General features: G+C 36.7%; 1 protein-coding gene across 3 annotated transcripts in view; it reads right to left on the minus strand.

Moving 5' to 3' along the window:
- Positions 1 to 14,462, minus strand: part of EPHA3 (EPH receptor A3) — a 372,702-nt gene that overhangs the window by 70,632 nt on the left and 287,608 nt on the right. For 2 of the 3 annotated variants that reach the window (XM_003255127.2, XM_012497854.2), the window contains exons 6-7: positions 8,786 to 8,910; positions 5,177 to 5,339 (exon numbers count right to left, since the gene is read on the minus strand). In XM_003255127.2, the coding sequence (XP_003255175.1) occupies positions 5,177 to 5,339; positions 8,786 to 8,910 (288 nt within the window). The remainder of the gene's footprint in view (positions 1 to 5,176; positions 5,340 to 8,785; positions 8,911 to 14,462) is intronic. The other variant, XM_012497853.2, reaches the window with a different exon arrangement.

Consider the following 14,462-nt stretch of genomic DNA (forward strand, 5'->3'; position numbering starts at 1 on the left):
AAAGAGTACAGTCAGCAGACAGCCTCCAGCTGCTGCACCTTCAGCTACAGCCTTCAAGCACAGGTTATGTTCCCCTTAGTGACTAAACAGTACTGGCAAAGGGTTACTGGAGACTGGCCATCCCTGCCCAATGCAACACTCCTCAAATGGGTGATCCGTGCTCTGAAACTCCCCATTGACTTGGCCGAAACCCTCAGATCTGCACTGCTGTCTGGGGCTCCCCTCCTCAACTCTTTCTTCTTTCCCTCCTTCCCTTTATAAATGACAGACCTACATCTCAGTCTGAGGTTCTGCTTGCCTGGCTCAGCTCCACCTGCATTTATCCTTCACAAATATTTCTCCTATAAAGCTCTCGTTGTTTCATCTTGGTATCTTCTTCCCAGAGTATCTGGCTGATACATCCCTATCCATTGGCTACAGATCTGTGAATGATTTGTGAAATAGCTTAATCCAATATTTCAAAAATGCTCCATAAACATATAGTGGTGACTTGAACTCATGCTTTTCACTTTGCATACTGTAATAATTTATAGAAAGCAGCAAGGTTTGAATTCTCTGGTTAATTTGATTAGCCAGCTTATAAAATAAAGCTCAGTGAAACTGGGAAGGGAAATATGATAGGAGAAAAAATAATTCCCTATTTCTTTTTCTGTTGAAAACAGAATTAAACTAGGATTTCTCTACAGTTTTTTCTGTCTCTAAAATATATGACTCTCAGAGGCTATCTAAAGCACATAACTAAATCAGATCATTTCTATCGCTAAAATTAGCAAATATGTGAATGAATAATAGTGATGAGTTACATAGGTGTCTAATAATTTAACGTGATTGATAGCTATTACATTTCTTAATAATTCAATCTGAATTTGTTTTCTGCTCCCTCTGTTTCTAGTCATTTCCATTTTACTCCATCCTACACAGAGTGCTGGCTTTCTCTCTCAAAAGAGTGATTCAGAGTTCATTCTTTTGAGTCAGAACTCCTAGTTTTACATTTATTTGCTGTGTGACATAATTTTGTTGTTTGAGAATTAAATGAGTTAGTAGTAGTAGAACACTTACAGTAGTGACAAGCATATATTATGTGCTCAAAAAATGTTACAAATGTTTATATCATTTCCCTGGTTAAAACTTTGCAAAACTTTGCAAAAGTACTCTATTTCCTACAATATTATAGATGATGAATGCCTGATTTTTATATAGAAATTTCTCCACTTAATGATTCCATTCTCCCTTTGTCAGGCTTCCTTTATGTCCCCTAGTAATAGGGCCCAAGAAATTAAAGTTGTACCATTTTTGCTCTTCAAAACAACAAATAATGAGGGTGTGAGGCATTCGGGAGCGCTAATTTAATTATCCCTGGGCTTGTCTTCTTCATAGTAATATCCAATGAAATCCTCTAATTTTAAAACTCAACTTTATTCCATAGATTGTTATTCTTGAAATTCTTCAGATGTTCAAATTATGGACTATTTGTTTAAACACAACACACATGCACAGTGAGTACCTACTATATGAGGCTATATGAGGTACTATTTTAAGCACTTTACAAGTAATAACATATTTAATAAACATTAAAATCTCGTGAGTTATCACATGATGTTCCCCAATTTCCAGATAGAAAAGCTGAGACATGGAGACTTGAAGTGACTTGTCAAGTTCACCCTAATAATGCTCATTTGCTCTAACGTATTTGCTCTTAACTCTCACTTTATCCCTGGGTTTCTTGTGCACAAAGCACACACCACGCCTTCAGTTTTTCCCCACTGAGGGTTTCCAAACAGTTGGACTATCTGCTTTTCCAAACATGCCCTAAGGTCTGTACTTCTTGTATTGGTGGAAGCTACCTTCATGCTAGGAAAATCCTTTTATTCTTTTATACTCCATGCTTTCTATGGATCTTAGTTTAGTATTTTTTTCATGTGTAATAATTGCATGGTTCAAGACTTCGAAACCTGGAGATTCTAGGTTTGTTGCCCCCACTGACTAGATATTCAAACTCAGAAAAAAACACACAAAATCTGTATCTTAGATCATGTATAAAATGATACAATAGTATCTGAATAAGTTATAGAACAGAATCAAATGAAATGTTTATCATACTGCTTTATATACTGTCATGTAGAAGCATGGATTCTGGAATCGATGTATCCCTTGCCAATTGTGTGACTTTGGAAAACTTCCTTAACCTCTCTTTGCCTCAGTTTCCTCATCTGTAAAATGAAGATAATAATAAATATAAAATACTGACATACAAAAATAAGATATTTTATAGCACTTAGAAAAAAATATGTGCTCTACTCTGCCTCCATCTCTTCCCTATAAAGTTCAGAAAATGTTATCTAAATTCCAGCTCAAAATACATTGTGTTCTACCAAGAAATATGCATACATGTCATGAATAAGACATTCTTATGTAATTAAAAATTAAAACCGGCCGGGCATGGTGGCTCACACCTGTAATCCCAGCACTTTTGGAGGCCAACGCAGTCGGATTACTTGAGGTCAGGAATTCGAGACCAGCCTGGCCAACATGGTGAAACCCCATCTCTACTAAAAATACCAAAATTAGCTGGGTGTTGTGGCACATGCCTGTAAATCGCTTGAACCCAGGAGGCGGATTTTGTAGTGAGCTGAGATCTCACCACTGCATTCCCACCTGGGCGACAGAGCAAGACTCGGTCTCAAAAAAGAATAAATAAATACATAAATAAAATAAAAAATTAAAACTAGAGGGAGAAAGCAAACTGTTAAATACAAACATAAGTCTTATGCCTTTTTTAAAAAAAAAATCAACACATGACAAATAAGATTCTTATTAAATACTTAGAGCATTTAGGAATACGTCATTTTGATTTAAAAAAAGCAATAGAGACAAAAAAAATTTTGTCTTTTACCTCCTAAGACAAAAGGCATTTTTTTCTCATTTATATTTAAAATCTAGAAACATTACGGTGAAATAGCAAAAGTAAACTAACTTTTGTAAACAAATTAAAATGTATAACTCACGGTTTTTAAATAAATAAGGAGGGGGAAAAAAGCTATTTTTCCATCCTTTTTTCCTCTTCTGTCTCTCAATCAATGGAAGCATTGCTAACACAAAACTTACTTGGCAAAAATCATAAGGCCCTGCAGTTTTCAAATGAGATATTTCCTAAACCTCAGACACTGAAGCCTCATTAGAAGTTTATGCATAAATGCTACCACAGCAGTATCTGTGGTAAATCTGGAATTACATTAGAATTTTAAAATATATTGTTTTTGCAAATTTACTTATCAGAGAGGGTTAAGTGTTAAGACCATGTAAGATTAGAGGGATGTTCCCAAATATGCATAAAAAATGTTTATCTAATAGTGATCTGAGCCTTTTGCCTCATAATATGCCTGATTTCTACCACAGGACACAATAAATATTAGCTACTGCTAATTCTATGATTTCGGATCTCTCCTGATAAATCAAATATAGATTTTGTTACTGCTGTTATTTCAAATATTCATTTAAGTCCCAGTACTTTGGGAGGCTGAGGTGGGTGGATCACCCTGAGGTCAGGAGTTCAAGATCAGCCTGACCAATATGGTGAAACTGCATCTCTACTAAAAATACAAAAAAAATTAGCCAGACGTGGGGACGTGAGCCTGTAGTCCCAGCCACTGGGGAGGCTGAGACAGAAGAATTGCTTGAACCAGGGAGGCAGAGGTTGCAGTGAGCTGAGATCATGCCATTGCACTCTAGCCTGGGCAACAGAGCAGGATTTTGTCTCAAAAAAAAAAAAAAAGAAGATTTTGAGAAAAGTTAATCTGTAATCATTTCAAAAGGAGAAACTTCTTTCTTTGTACCACTTAACTTTGCAAAAAGTCTTAGACATCTTTCTAGGCTACTTTACAACAGTGAATTTAAGTTGTAGAAAACTGATAGTGATATATATCCTTTTTCCTTTAACAATTGAAATAACACTTGTTTACTAGAAAGACAACTGGTTTGTGCCCTGTAAGAAAGATGACCTCAATCATTACATTTATTACCCTCATTGGATATTAACCAGTTTGGGATATATTAGCACATTTTTAACATAATATGATTACCTAAACACACACACACATATCTGTTCTTCGAGTTTTTCTTAGAACAGGTTTTAATCTCTTGCTAATCTGTTTATTAATTAATGAGTTAAGTAGCCAGGCATGGTGGCTCACGCCTATAATCCTAGCACTTTGGGAGGCCGAGGCGGGCAGATCACAAGGTCAGGAGATCAAGACCATCCTGGCTAACACGGTGAAACCCCGTCTCTACCAAAAATACAAAAAATTAGCCGGGCGTAGTGGCGGCGGCCTGTAGTCCCAGCTACTTGGGAGGCTGAGGCAGGAGAGTGGCGTGAACCCAGGAGGCGGAGCTTGCAGGAGCTTGCAGTGAGCCTAGATCGCGCTGCTGTACTCCAGCCTGGGCGACAGAGCAAGACTGTCTCAAAAAAAAAAAAAAAAAAAATGAGTTAAGTAAAATCATTAACTTCTACTCATTTTATATTAGTGCCATAGACATAATTTTACCTTTTTGAAAGTTATATTTTAGCAAAGGGCTTTTTTAAGTATGAAGAAAATTCATTTGAAAAAAAGAAAAGTTACTGGAAAAACGTTTGCCAGTTTTAGGCTACTTTTGGCCAAATTTGGGGTTAAAGGAACGGGCTATTCAAATTACTTCTGAATGTGAATGAAGTGATAAAACACATTTTAGAAAATCCTTATTCTCTCTGTGATATGCTATTGAATGTGTTAAGGATTAAAACAAAATTAAGATTCTCATGGATCAGCAAGTTTCTTTTTTGTGGTTCATTGAATCATGCAATGAACCTGGAATATCTGAAATGACAGGCACTGGAAGTGTGTTACTATAGTAAATAATGTTCCTCAAAAGCAATTTGTGGCTAAAAAAAAAAAAACAGAAGCATTTCATGCATTAGAATATGTTTGATTTGCATGTGAGAAAAAAAGAATCACAAAATGTACACCCACACAAACACAAACACTGTATACAGACACAGGGCTCTGCAAACTGCAATGTCCCAAGCAATATACCTTAAATGTATCACATTTGTTTAAAACTTAGAAACAGTGAGAATAAACGATCAGACATCTTTTGCAAGATCCCCGCCCCCTCTTCTAAACTACATTGAAATAATACATACAGTCTGGACTAGTTTCAAACTCAAACTTGCGGCTGTTCGTCCCATATCCAGCGGCTGTTCGGGCTCGGATTTGGAATACGTATATAGTGTCAGGCTTGAGGCTACTGATGGTAACATTTGTGCCTCTTGCCCTCAGAATGGTATAACTTGTCTCTTGTTCCTGCTTTGAGGTCAGAAAAAAAAAAAAATCATGTTAAAATCAAATATTCATAATGCTATAAAACGATAAACAGTGAACCACTCAAACCTGATTCTTTTATATTTTAACACAAATCATAGGATGGATTTAAAAAGTCATATCGATTATTTCAATTATTTTATTCTCTGAACGCAACTTAGGCATTTTTTTTTTTTAGACAAAGTCTTGCTCTGTCACCAGGCTGGAGTGCAGCAGCACTACCTCAGCTCACTGAAACCTCTGCCTCCCGGGTTCAAGCGATTTTCCTGCCTCAGCCTCCTGAGTAGCTGGGACTACAGGTGCATGCCATCACTCCCAGGTAATTTTTGTATTTTTAGTAGAGACGATGTTTCACCATGTTGGCCAGGCTGGTCTTGATCTCCTGACCTCAGGTGATCCACCTGCCTCGGCCGCCCAAAGTGCTGGAATTACAGGCATGAGCCACCGCTCCTGGCCCAACATGAGCATTTCTAAAAATAAAAATATTTACAGAATTTCCTAATGTGAATATTATGATTTCTGCCCTGCATGTAAAGCAGGAAAATTTTGGCTTTATTCTAACCAGTAAATACGTGAGAGAAGATATGCTCTCTTCAAAGTCAAGATTGAGAGAAAGCTTAAATCTAATTCCAATAACAAACTTAAAAGAAGAAAATATCCCTTTGAATTAAACCTAATAGGAATGCTCTATTGATTCCGCAGTAGAACATTTTTTATATCAACCTTAAAATATTAAACATAAAAAATCAAGAATTTATATGTAGCTCTGCATTATTTTTAGCTTAACTGTATTTGTGCTGTATTTAATCTAAGTCACTGTGATTTGGTAGAGACAAAAATCTCCAGATCAAAGGCTAGAAATATTTCCCAAAAAGGATCTCTAGGAGATTCACATTATACATTAGATTCACACCACACATTTTAATGGTCTCTTTGTGTCAAGCCTTGTTTACAAAAATTGAATTTATCAAGAATTACGTTTTTTCTCTCACATATATTATTATACACAGAGCTCCTATGGGGAACCTGATTTCGAGCAATGGTACAATGTCCCTGCACCTAGAGTAGGACCTAGAGTGGGTGATACGAAACACTGTATATCCTCAACCAAAACAAGATTGAATAGTACAGAAAACTTGCCATACATTACATATACTGTTAATCACCATCAGTATATGTAATGTATATACTGTTAATCACCATCAGTATATGTAATGTATATACTGTTAATCACCATCAGTATATGTAATGTTATTTCACCATACTGAAATAAACAATCAAGAAAGCTAGACCTTGTGGACCTTAAATCCTAGAGAATCTTTCTAAATATTACCGAGCATACTATAAATACTTAGAATTAATTTTTAAATTTAGGTATATGTGATGCAAATATGTATTTATAGGAATATATTTTAAATAATATTACAAGTATGTATGTATCAAAAAATACTTAGGGAATAATCAATAGATTTGACCATTTTTTCCTACAATGGTTAATATTGTTTAAAAGTAATGTCCAGGGGCGGTGGCTCAAGCCTGTAATCCCAGCACTTTGGGAGGCCGAGGCGTGTGGATCACCTGAGGTCAGGAGTTTAAGACCAGCCTGACCAACGTGGAGAAACCTCATCTCTACTAAAAATACAAAATTAGCTGGGCATGGTGGCACATGCCTATAATCCCAGCTACTTGGGAGGCTGAGGCAGGAGAATTGCTTGAACCAGGGAGGCGGAGATTGTGGTGAGCCGAGATCATGCCATTGCACTCCAGCCCGGGCAACAGGAGTGAAACACCGTCTCAGGAAAAAAAAAAAAAAAAAAAAAGGTAATGATGCTTGTTGCGTTTTTTGAGGGAGTTTGAAATAAGGCAGCATACTTCTCATGTTTGTGAAAGGTACAGATGTATACAATTAAAATTTGAGATCAGCCTCATAGATCTAAATGTTAGGTGTTCTCCCAGTTCTGAAATCTAGTTTGAACTGAGGCACATTACTGATTTTTAAAAATTTTGTGGCATCATTTATGAACATGAATTATTATATTTGCCCATTCTATCCTGTCACACTTCTGAAAATAGATCACAATCCTATGAGTATTTGACTTTACCACAGTAGAGGACTCAAAGCTAAGAGAAAATTTATTTCTACTACAATTTTGGAACAATGAAGTTTATTTGGCATCAATTTCTTTTAATGAAAAAGGTAGACTCTAGGCTTTCTGTAAGAGAGACTATGAAAAAAATGACATTATACTAGAGAAATACATTAACTTCAAGCAAGGAAATAACTACATAATGCAAAACAATGTTTTTACATTATGCATTTTTGCACAGTTGATTACGCCAATAATTCTCATAAGGATCTATTATCATGTAGAAAAAGGTACCTGATATAGGGAAGAACCTACTAAAGGAGGACTCATGGCTGCCACAATTCAAAACAGAGGCCTAATATTTATTAGCAATGAGGCTGTGGGAAATTCATATAACATCACTCTCAGTTTTCTTATTTGTAAAACAACTGACTTTGCTACTTCCGTAAGGTTGTCATACAGCTCAGACTTAAGTAATGTCCACAGAAATGTTCTGTAAATATAAACTGCTATACAAATGCACAATTTGCATTTAATTCACTTTAACACACTTTATAAACTGAAGTAAATACACAAATATGTAGTGTTCATGTTAGTAGCTGTGAAACTAACTAGCTGTGATTCTAAGGTTTAAACATATCTTGGCTTTAAACTTTACTATCATTTACAAACAGAAAAAAATGAGTTATTTAGAATGGTGGAATACTCGCCACTCAGGGCAAAATAACCACATAACTATTTTTTAATAATTTTTAAATTTGGGGTAAAAATAACCATGTGCCTATTTTTTTGAATAATTGCGTTACCAAGCCACAACTTTATGTCAGGCAAATTTATCCATCTATCCCCAACCTTTTAAATTTCCTTCTACAGGGTCAAGAAAATCTTTTCATCATCAGTTAAATAATACAATATTCTTGTTACTAGCACAGTGTTGCTATTTGTATTGAATGAAATGCATGTGAATTTGAAGATCAGGAAATGATGCTTGAGGCAATGAACTAAAAAAACAGTTCACAAATAGACCGAAAAACCACAATAAAATAATTGGTAGAGTAGGGGTCTTGGTGTAAAAGGATATAAATGTCATGCTATTGCCATAACTAACTGGATTAAGTTGGCAGTGGCATCTTTGATGTTGTTTATTGCTGTAGAATAGGGGGTATTCAACAAGATTCTTTCTAAACCTTCCTCTACCAATAAATCAAAGGGGTCACAGGGCCACAGTTCTAAACAGTGCTCTACCATTTACTAGCAATGTCACTGGTTTCTTTGCAAGAGCACAGCTCATGAGGAAACAGCTTCTTGCCTACACAGCCCAAATCTGAAACATTGTTTCCCCACCTTTTCGTAGTATTTGACCTCGTAGTCCAATATGATCCCATTAGGATGTTCAGGTTCTTGCCAGGACAAAGAGATGCTATTTCTGGAGGTCCGATCTTTCTTAATCGTCAGGACAGGTGATGGAGCTGTAAAGAGAGGACGGGAGGGGAAGGTGGAAGGAAGCAAATTAATGGGTTGGAAAGGGTGGCGAATAAGAACAGAGAGAGAAGGGAACATGCAAATGGAGTCTATCATTGTTCCAATTTTTGGCAAGAAAGCACTATTTCCATTTCCAAGGCTCTTGAGTATTAATCTGGCCCCATATCCAGACTCAACAGCTGGATGATAGCCCTGGTACATGCAGGCCTAGGGAAAATGTGCTGAGATTCTCTGCTGCTGGTGCACTAGTGGCAAGTGAGCAGATGTTTTCAATCTGCTACTATAATGTACGCAACGAAATATATTTGATATATTTAAAAAAGAACAAAACATCAGGACTACCTATCTGTTATAATGTAGCAAAGTTATTAATGCCAGATTCTTCAGCCCATTGATAACATTTTCATATGCAGCTCTGCAAGAGGACTGGAACCCATTATGCACAAGGAGTCCCATGGTATCCATAGGTAATAATAATATTTAGTGAATTGTAAAATAGACATGATTTAGGCCATATTACAGTAGGTCTTGACTTCTGACAAACATCTCTTGACTACAAAGAAAAGGAAACAACCGTCTTCTTTTGTACAGTTTTATTTCTTAAAAAAATACTTAATGAGAGGTACCAAGGAAATGGCTGCTCTATGTGTTACAATTACCTAGACATGTTTTGAAATGTCTTATTTGATGGTGATTCTATATTTGCTATGTTTTGCTAAGCATTATCGAAAGTATGGAATATGAATAAAAACCCCATCTGTTTGGATCAGATATCATAGGGTCAAATTCATTTCTGACTGAAGATTAAAAATATTTTAAGTGATTTCCTTCTTCAAACCCTTCCATTAAAAGGAAAAATTCATACTATCATCAAAGTACTTCTGCTCTCAAATCTCAATCTTGGTTCACTCGCCAATCGAAATGTCTCACTGGAGTTCAGTGGCACCCTGCCTTAATGAAATGCAGCAAAATAAACTACAAACACACAACAAACAAAAACTCAGGAATCTTTAGATACATTAACTGTTGAATTGTTTTCATTGTTAAAGAACTTATTTTTATATAGATTTTTCTCAAATCAAGGACCGTAAGAACCTCATGTATTTGTATTTCCCACAAGTTAACAAAAGTTCCATATTTGTTGTTTCTATAATTATCACATGATAACTTTTGCATCCAACCTCTCGTTCAAACTTTCCTATCCATAAACACTTTTCATTTTTATTCTTCATCTATAATAGAAACTTTCATGATGCTTGCCTCGTGCCACTTCAGAGAAAACTGTACACCAAAAAATAGAATCTACTGCAATATTTCCCATCCACTGGGTTTTATTATTTGTGAGATCTCATAGAAACTCCTTCTGATTGAAGCATGGATTGGCCTAGGAATTATGACTTAATCTTTTATTATTTTTTCTTTTTTTAAGACAGGGTTTTGCCCTTGTGTTCCAGGCTATAGTGTAGTGATGTGATCTCGGCTTACTGCAGCCTCCACCTCCCAGGCTAAAAGCAATCCTTCTGGCTGAGACTGCAGGCTTGTGCCACCACAATCAGCTAATTTTTTATTATTTGTAGAGACAAAGTTTGGTCATGTTGCCCAGGCTGATCTTGAACTCCTGGGCTCAAGTGATTCTCCCCGCTAGGCCTCCCAAAGTGCTAGAATTACAGGCATGAACCACCACACTTGGCCTGACTTAATCTTTTGCCAAGGAAAAATGTAGGTGTTGCTTTTTTGATGAAAAAGTAAATTCACTTTCTTACCAACTTTTTGCTCCCATTAGAAATTAATATCCTTTCATACAAATTAACATCATTTACCTTTCATTATCAATTCTTCATCTATTCAATAATCCTCTATTTTAGTCCCTAAATTTGTTTCACCCCCACAACCCTGTGATTTGTTCTCTAAAATTGATTCCAAGCAAAAGATAAGTTATTTTTCTTGTATTTTAGTTGAAGCTTCATAAACATATTCAATATTTATAAATGCATTGCTGAATTATAAATAAATGGATATGTGGATTTTTAAAAAAATATTTTATTTTTACTTACTTTAATACTTAGAAAAATCAAATCATTATCCAATCACTAATAAAAAAATTGCAGCCCCAATGTATTTGGACTCAAATTTTGCATTTTCTACAATGAGGAAATCCTACTAATTTTTCTGCTGAAGTAAGTCCATTAATGGAGTTACAGCTAATGTCAGTTTCAAGAGCATTTCAAGAAGCTCAGTGTTGGAACACATGAGGTCCTGCATTTAATTTGATACCACCATGAAACTTTCTTTTTTTCCTAGTGGTTAAAATTCATTTTCAAAGAAGTTTTGAAAATAACCAGGTAGAGCATCTCTCCTTTAAAGAAAGAAAAGTGAGAAAACAATTCATTTCAAAGAACAATTGCGATGAGGATTGTATTAACTTTTTAATAAAAGCTTTGCGGGCTGTTTTGAGGGTCTGTCCAAATTTTACTGCTTCTGCACTGAGCAGGACTTTATAACTGTTGAATTTCTTCAAAGCTCTTTGAGCAAGCTGCAGGACCCTGTTGGACTGTAATAAATAGGCTTTTGTAATTCCACACTTACTTAAGTAGAGGCAATTGCTTGAAGCTTGTGCCATTGCTATGTTAAATGAACCTTTTCTGATTGCTGCTTTTGGACCCCTATTAAGTCATTTGTTCTGCTCTTTTAATACACGCCCCTTGTGCTGGCTGCATTTCAGCAAAGTTCAACTCAGTACACCAGCTGGAAGCCCGGTACTTTTTAATACTCATCAATATTTTAATATTAATAAATAATTAATAGGAATTGTTTTTCTTTCCCCTGATAAATGATGTGGACATAATACAACATAATGGAGAAAGAGACAAATTCTGTGCGCACTCCATTGTACCAATGCTTTTAAAAAGTTTTCCAGAACACTTTTTAATTCATGTTTTGAGGTATGATTTATCGATTTTTTATGTGCCGTAACACAATTTAGAATATTAATGAGAAACAGTGATACAAATTATGCTTTTCATTAATTTTCAGATATCAAAGAGTGATTTGTTCAAATTACTAATTTGCAAATTCATAGAAATTCTTTAAACCAGTATTTTTCTGTACAAAAATCAAGATACTGCAGTGTACACTGTAAGACGGGTTTGTTGTCTTTTCATTCTTCTGTTTTTTAAATTTGCAATTTGAGAGAATGGAGGTTAATGATTAAACAAAATGGAAAAAAAAACTTTCAACTTCCTTAAGACTGGAAAAATGCTGGGAGCTACAGGCGAAATTAAGAAGGAAGAGAAAAGCTCAGGGATTTTTTTTGGCAAAAATGCTGGTATATACGCTAAAATCGCAATTGCCAGTAAATGACCTGATGGCCTAGAATTTTTTTTTTTTTTTTTTTTTTAGATGGAGTTTCACTCTTGTTGCCCAGGCTGGAGTGCAATAGCGCAATCTCGGCTCACTGCACCTCCACTTCCCGGGTTCAAGAGACTCTACTGCTTCAGCCTCCCAAGTAGCTGGGATTACAGATGTGTGCCACCACACCCAGCTAATTTTCGTATTTTTAGTAGAGACAGGGTTTCACCATGTTGGCAAGGCTGCTCTCACCACCACCTGCCTCAGCCTCCCTAAGTGCTGGGATTACGGGAGTGAGCCACTGCACCCGTCCAGATTTTTAGTTTTCTGCCTCTTATACATCCTAATTGATAGATTACTGAAATGCTTCCCTTATTAAGAGAAAGATGGCAGAAGAGGATGTTAAGAAACTGGTGCAGGCATTAATGCAAGTTAGCAAATAGTTCTGTAGAAAAACAAATGAAGAAACTGGTAAAAAGAAAATTTAAAACTGTATAAAGGTAATAATTTTTAGCAAATTTAAAATAATGTCTGGTATATAAAATACATTTTTGTTGTATTGGTATTTAAGAGAGAGAAATAATATTTGATCTCTAACTTTTGCTATTCTAGGTACAGCTGATATATGTTCCCTTTGTAAAACCATAAAGAAAGGAGACATAATATACTTTGTAAAGTGGCATTGATTATATTTTAAATGAAATATTTCTCAAAAAGATACAAATAGGCCATGCGTGGTGGCTCATGCCTGTAATCCCAGCACTTTGGGAGGCCGAGGCGGGTGGATCATGAGGTCAGGAGATCGAGACCATCCTGGCTAACACGGTGAAACCCCGTCTCTACTAAAAGAAAAATACAAAAAATTAGCTGGGTGTGGCGGCGGGCACCTATAGTCCCAGCTACTCGGGAGGCTGAGGCAGGAGAATGACGTGAACCTGGGAGGCAGAGCTTGCAGTGAGTCGAGATCACGCCACTGCACTCCAGCCTGGGTGACAGAGCGAGACTCCGTCTCAAAAAAAGAAAAAAAAAAAAGAAAAAATACAAATAAAGGAGAAAAAATAGTTAAGACTAAGAGGAAGGGGCGGCTCATGCATCACACAGCTGATCATTCTCCAAGAAGCTTCTCTGGACTTATATAGCGGTACTGAAACTTCCAAACACTGCCAGTACTAAGGAAACTCTTAACTGTGTGACAGTGGAATTGCATGATGCTTTCAATCTATTCTTCTTTCACATGTTTCTTTGATCATGACATAGGCCTAGACAGATATTTTTACCCTATATATCTAGTAATATGTGTTTTATAAAAGCTAATATAAAAGTGCTTTTCAGGCCAGGCGCAGTGGCTCGTGCCTGTAATCCCAGCACTTTGGAAGGCCAAGGCAGGTGGATCACCTGCAGTCAGGAGTTCGAGACCAGCCTAGCCAACATGATGAAACCCGGCTCTACTAAAAATACATAAAAACTAGCCGGACGTAGTGCTGGGCACCTGTAATCCCAGCTACTCGGGAGGCTGAGGCAGAAGAATCACTTGAACCCAGGAGGTGGAGGTTGCAAGTGAGCAGAGATTGCATGCCATTGCACTCCAGCCTGGAAAACAAGAGTAAAACTCTGTCTCAAAAAAAAAAAAAAAAAGTGCTTTTCAATTTCTCTTCTAAGAAGACATAACTTTCTGGAAACCAAGGGTTGACTTGTTCACAGTGTTTTCTTCCCTAAATCCAGGCCACTGCAATGACAGCCTCTTGAATCAGCAACATGCAATGACTAGTTGACATATATGACAGAGAGATGCAAAGTACCACTTTTTTTTTTTTTTTTGGAAATGGAGTCTTGCTCTGTTGCCCAGGCTGGAGTGCAGTGGCAAAATCTTGGCTTACTGCAACCTCTGCCTCCCGGGTTCAAGCAATTCTCCTGCCTCAGCCTCCTGAGTAGCTAGGATTACAGGCGCAGGCCACCATGCCCAGCTAATTTTTTGTATTTTTAGTAGAGATGGGGTTTCATCGTGATGACCAGGATGGTTTTGAACTCCTGACCTGAAGTGATCTGCTTGCCTTGGCCTCCCAAAGTACTAGCATTACAGCATGAGCCACCACACCCAGCCAAAGTATCACTCTTAATAGTTAATAATTGGCCAGGCATGGTGGCTCATGCCTGTAATCCCAGCACTTTGGGAGGCTGAGGTGGGCAAATC

The sequence above is a fragment of the Nomascus leucogenys genome, chromosome 21 (genome assembly GCF_006542625.1).
Source record: "Nomascus leucogenys isolate Asia chromosome 21, Asia_NLE_v1, whole genome shotgun sequence".
NCBI classification, from domain to species: Eukaryota; Metazoa; Chordata; class Mammalia; order Primates; family Hylobatidae; genus Nomascus; species Nomascus leucogenys.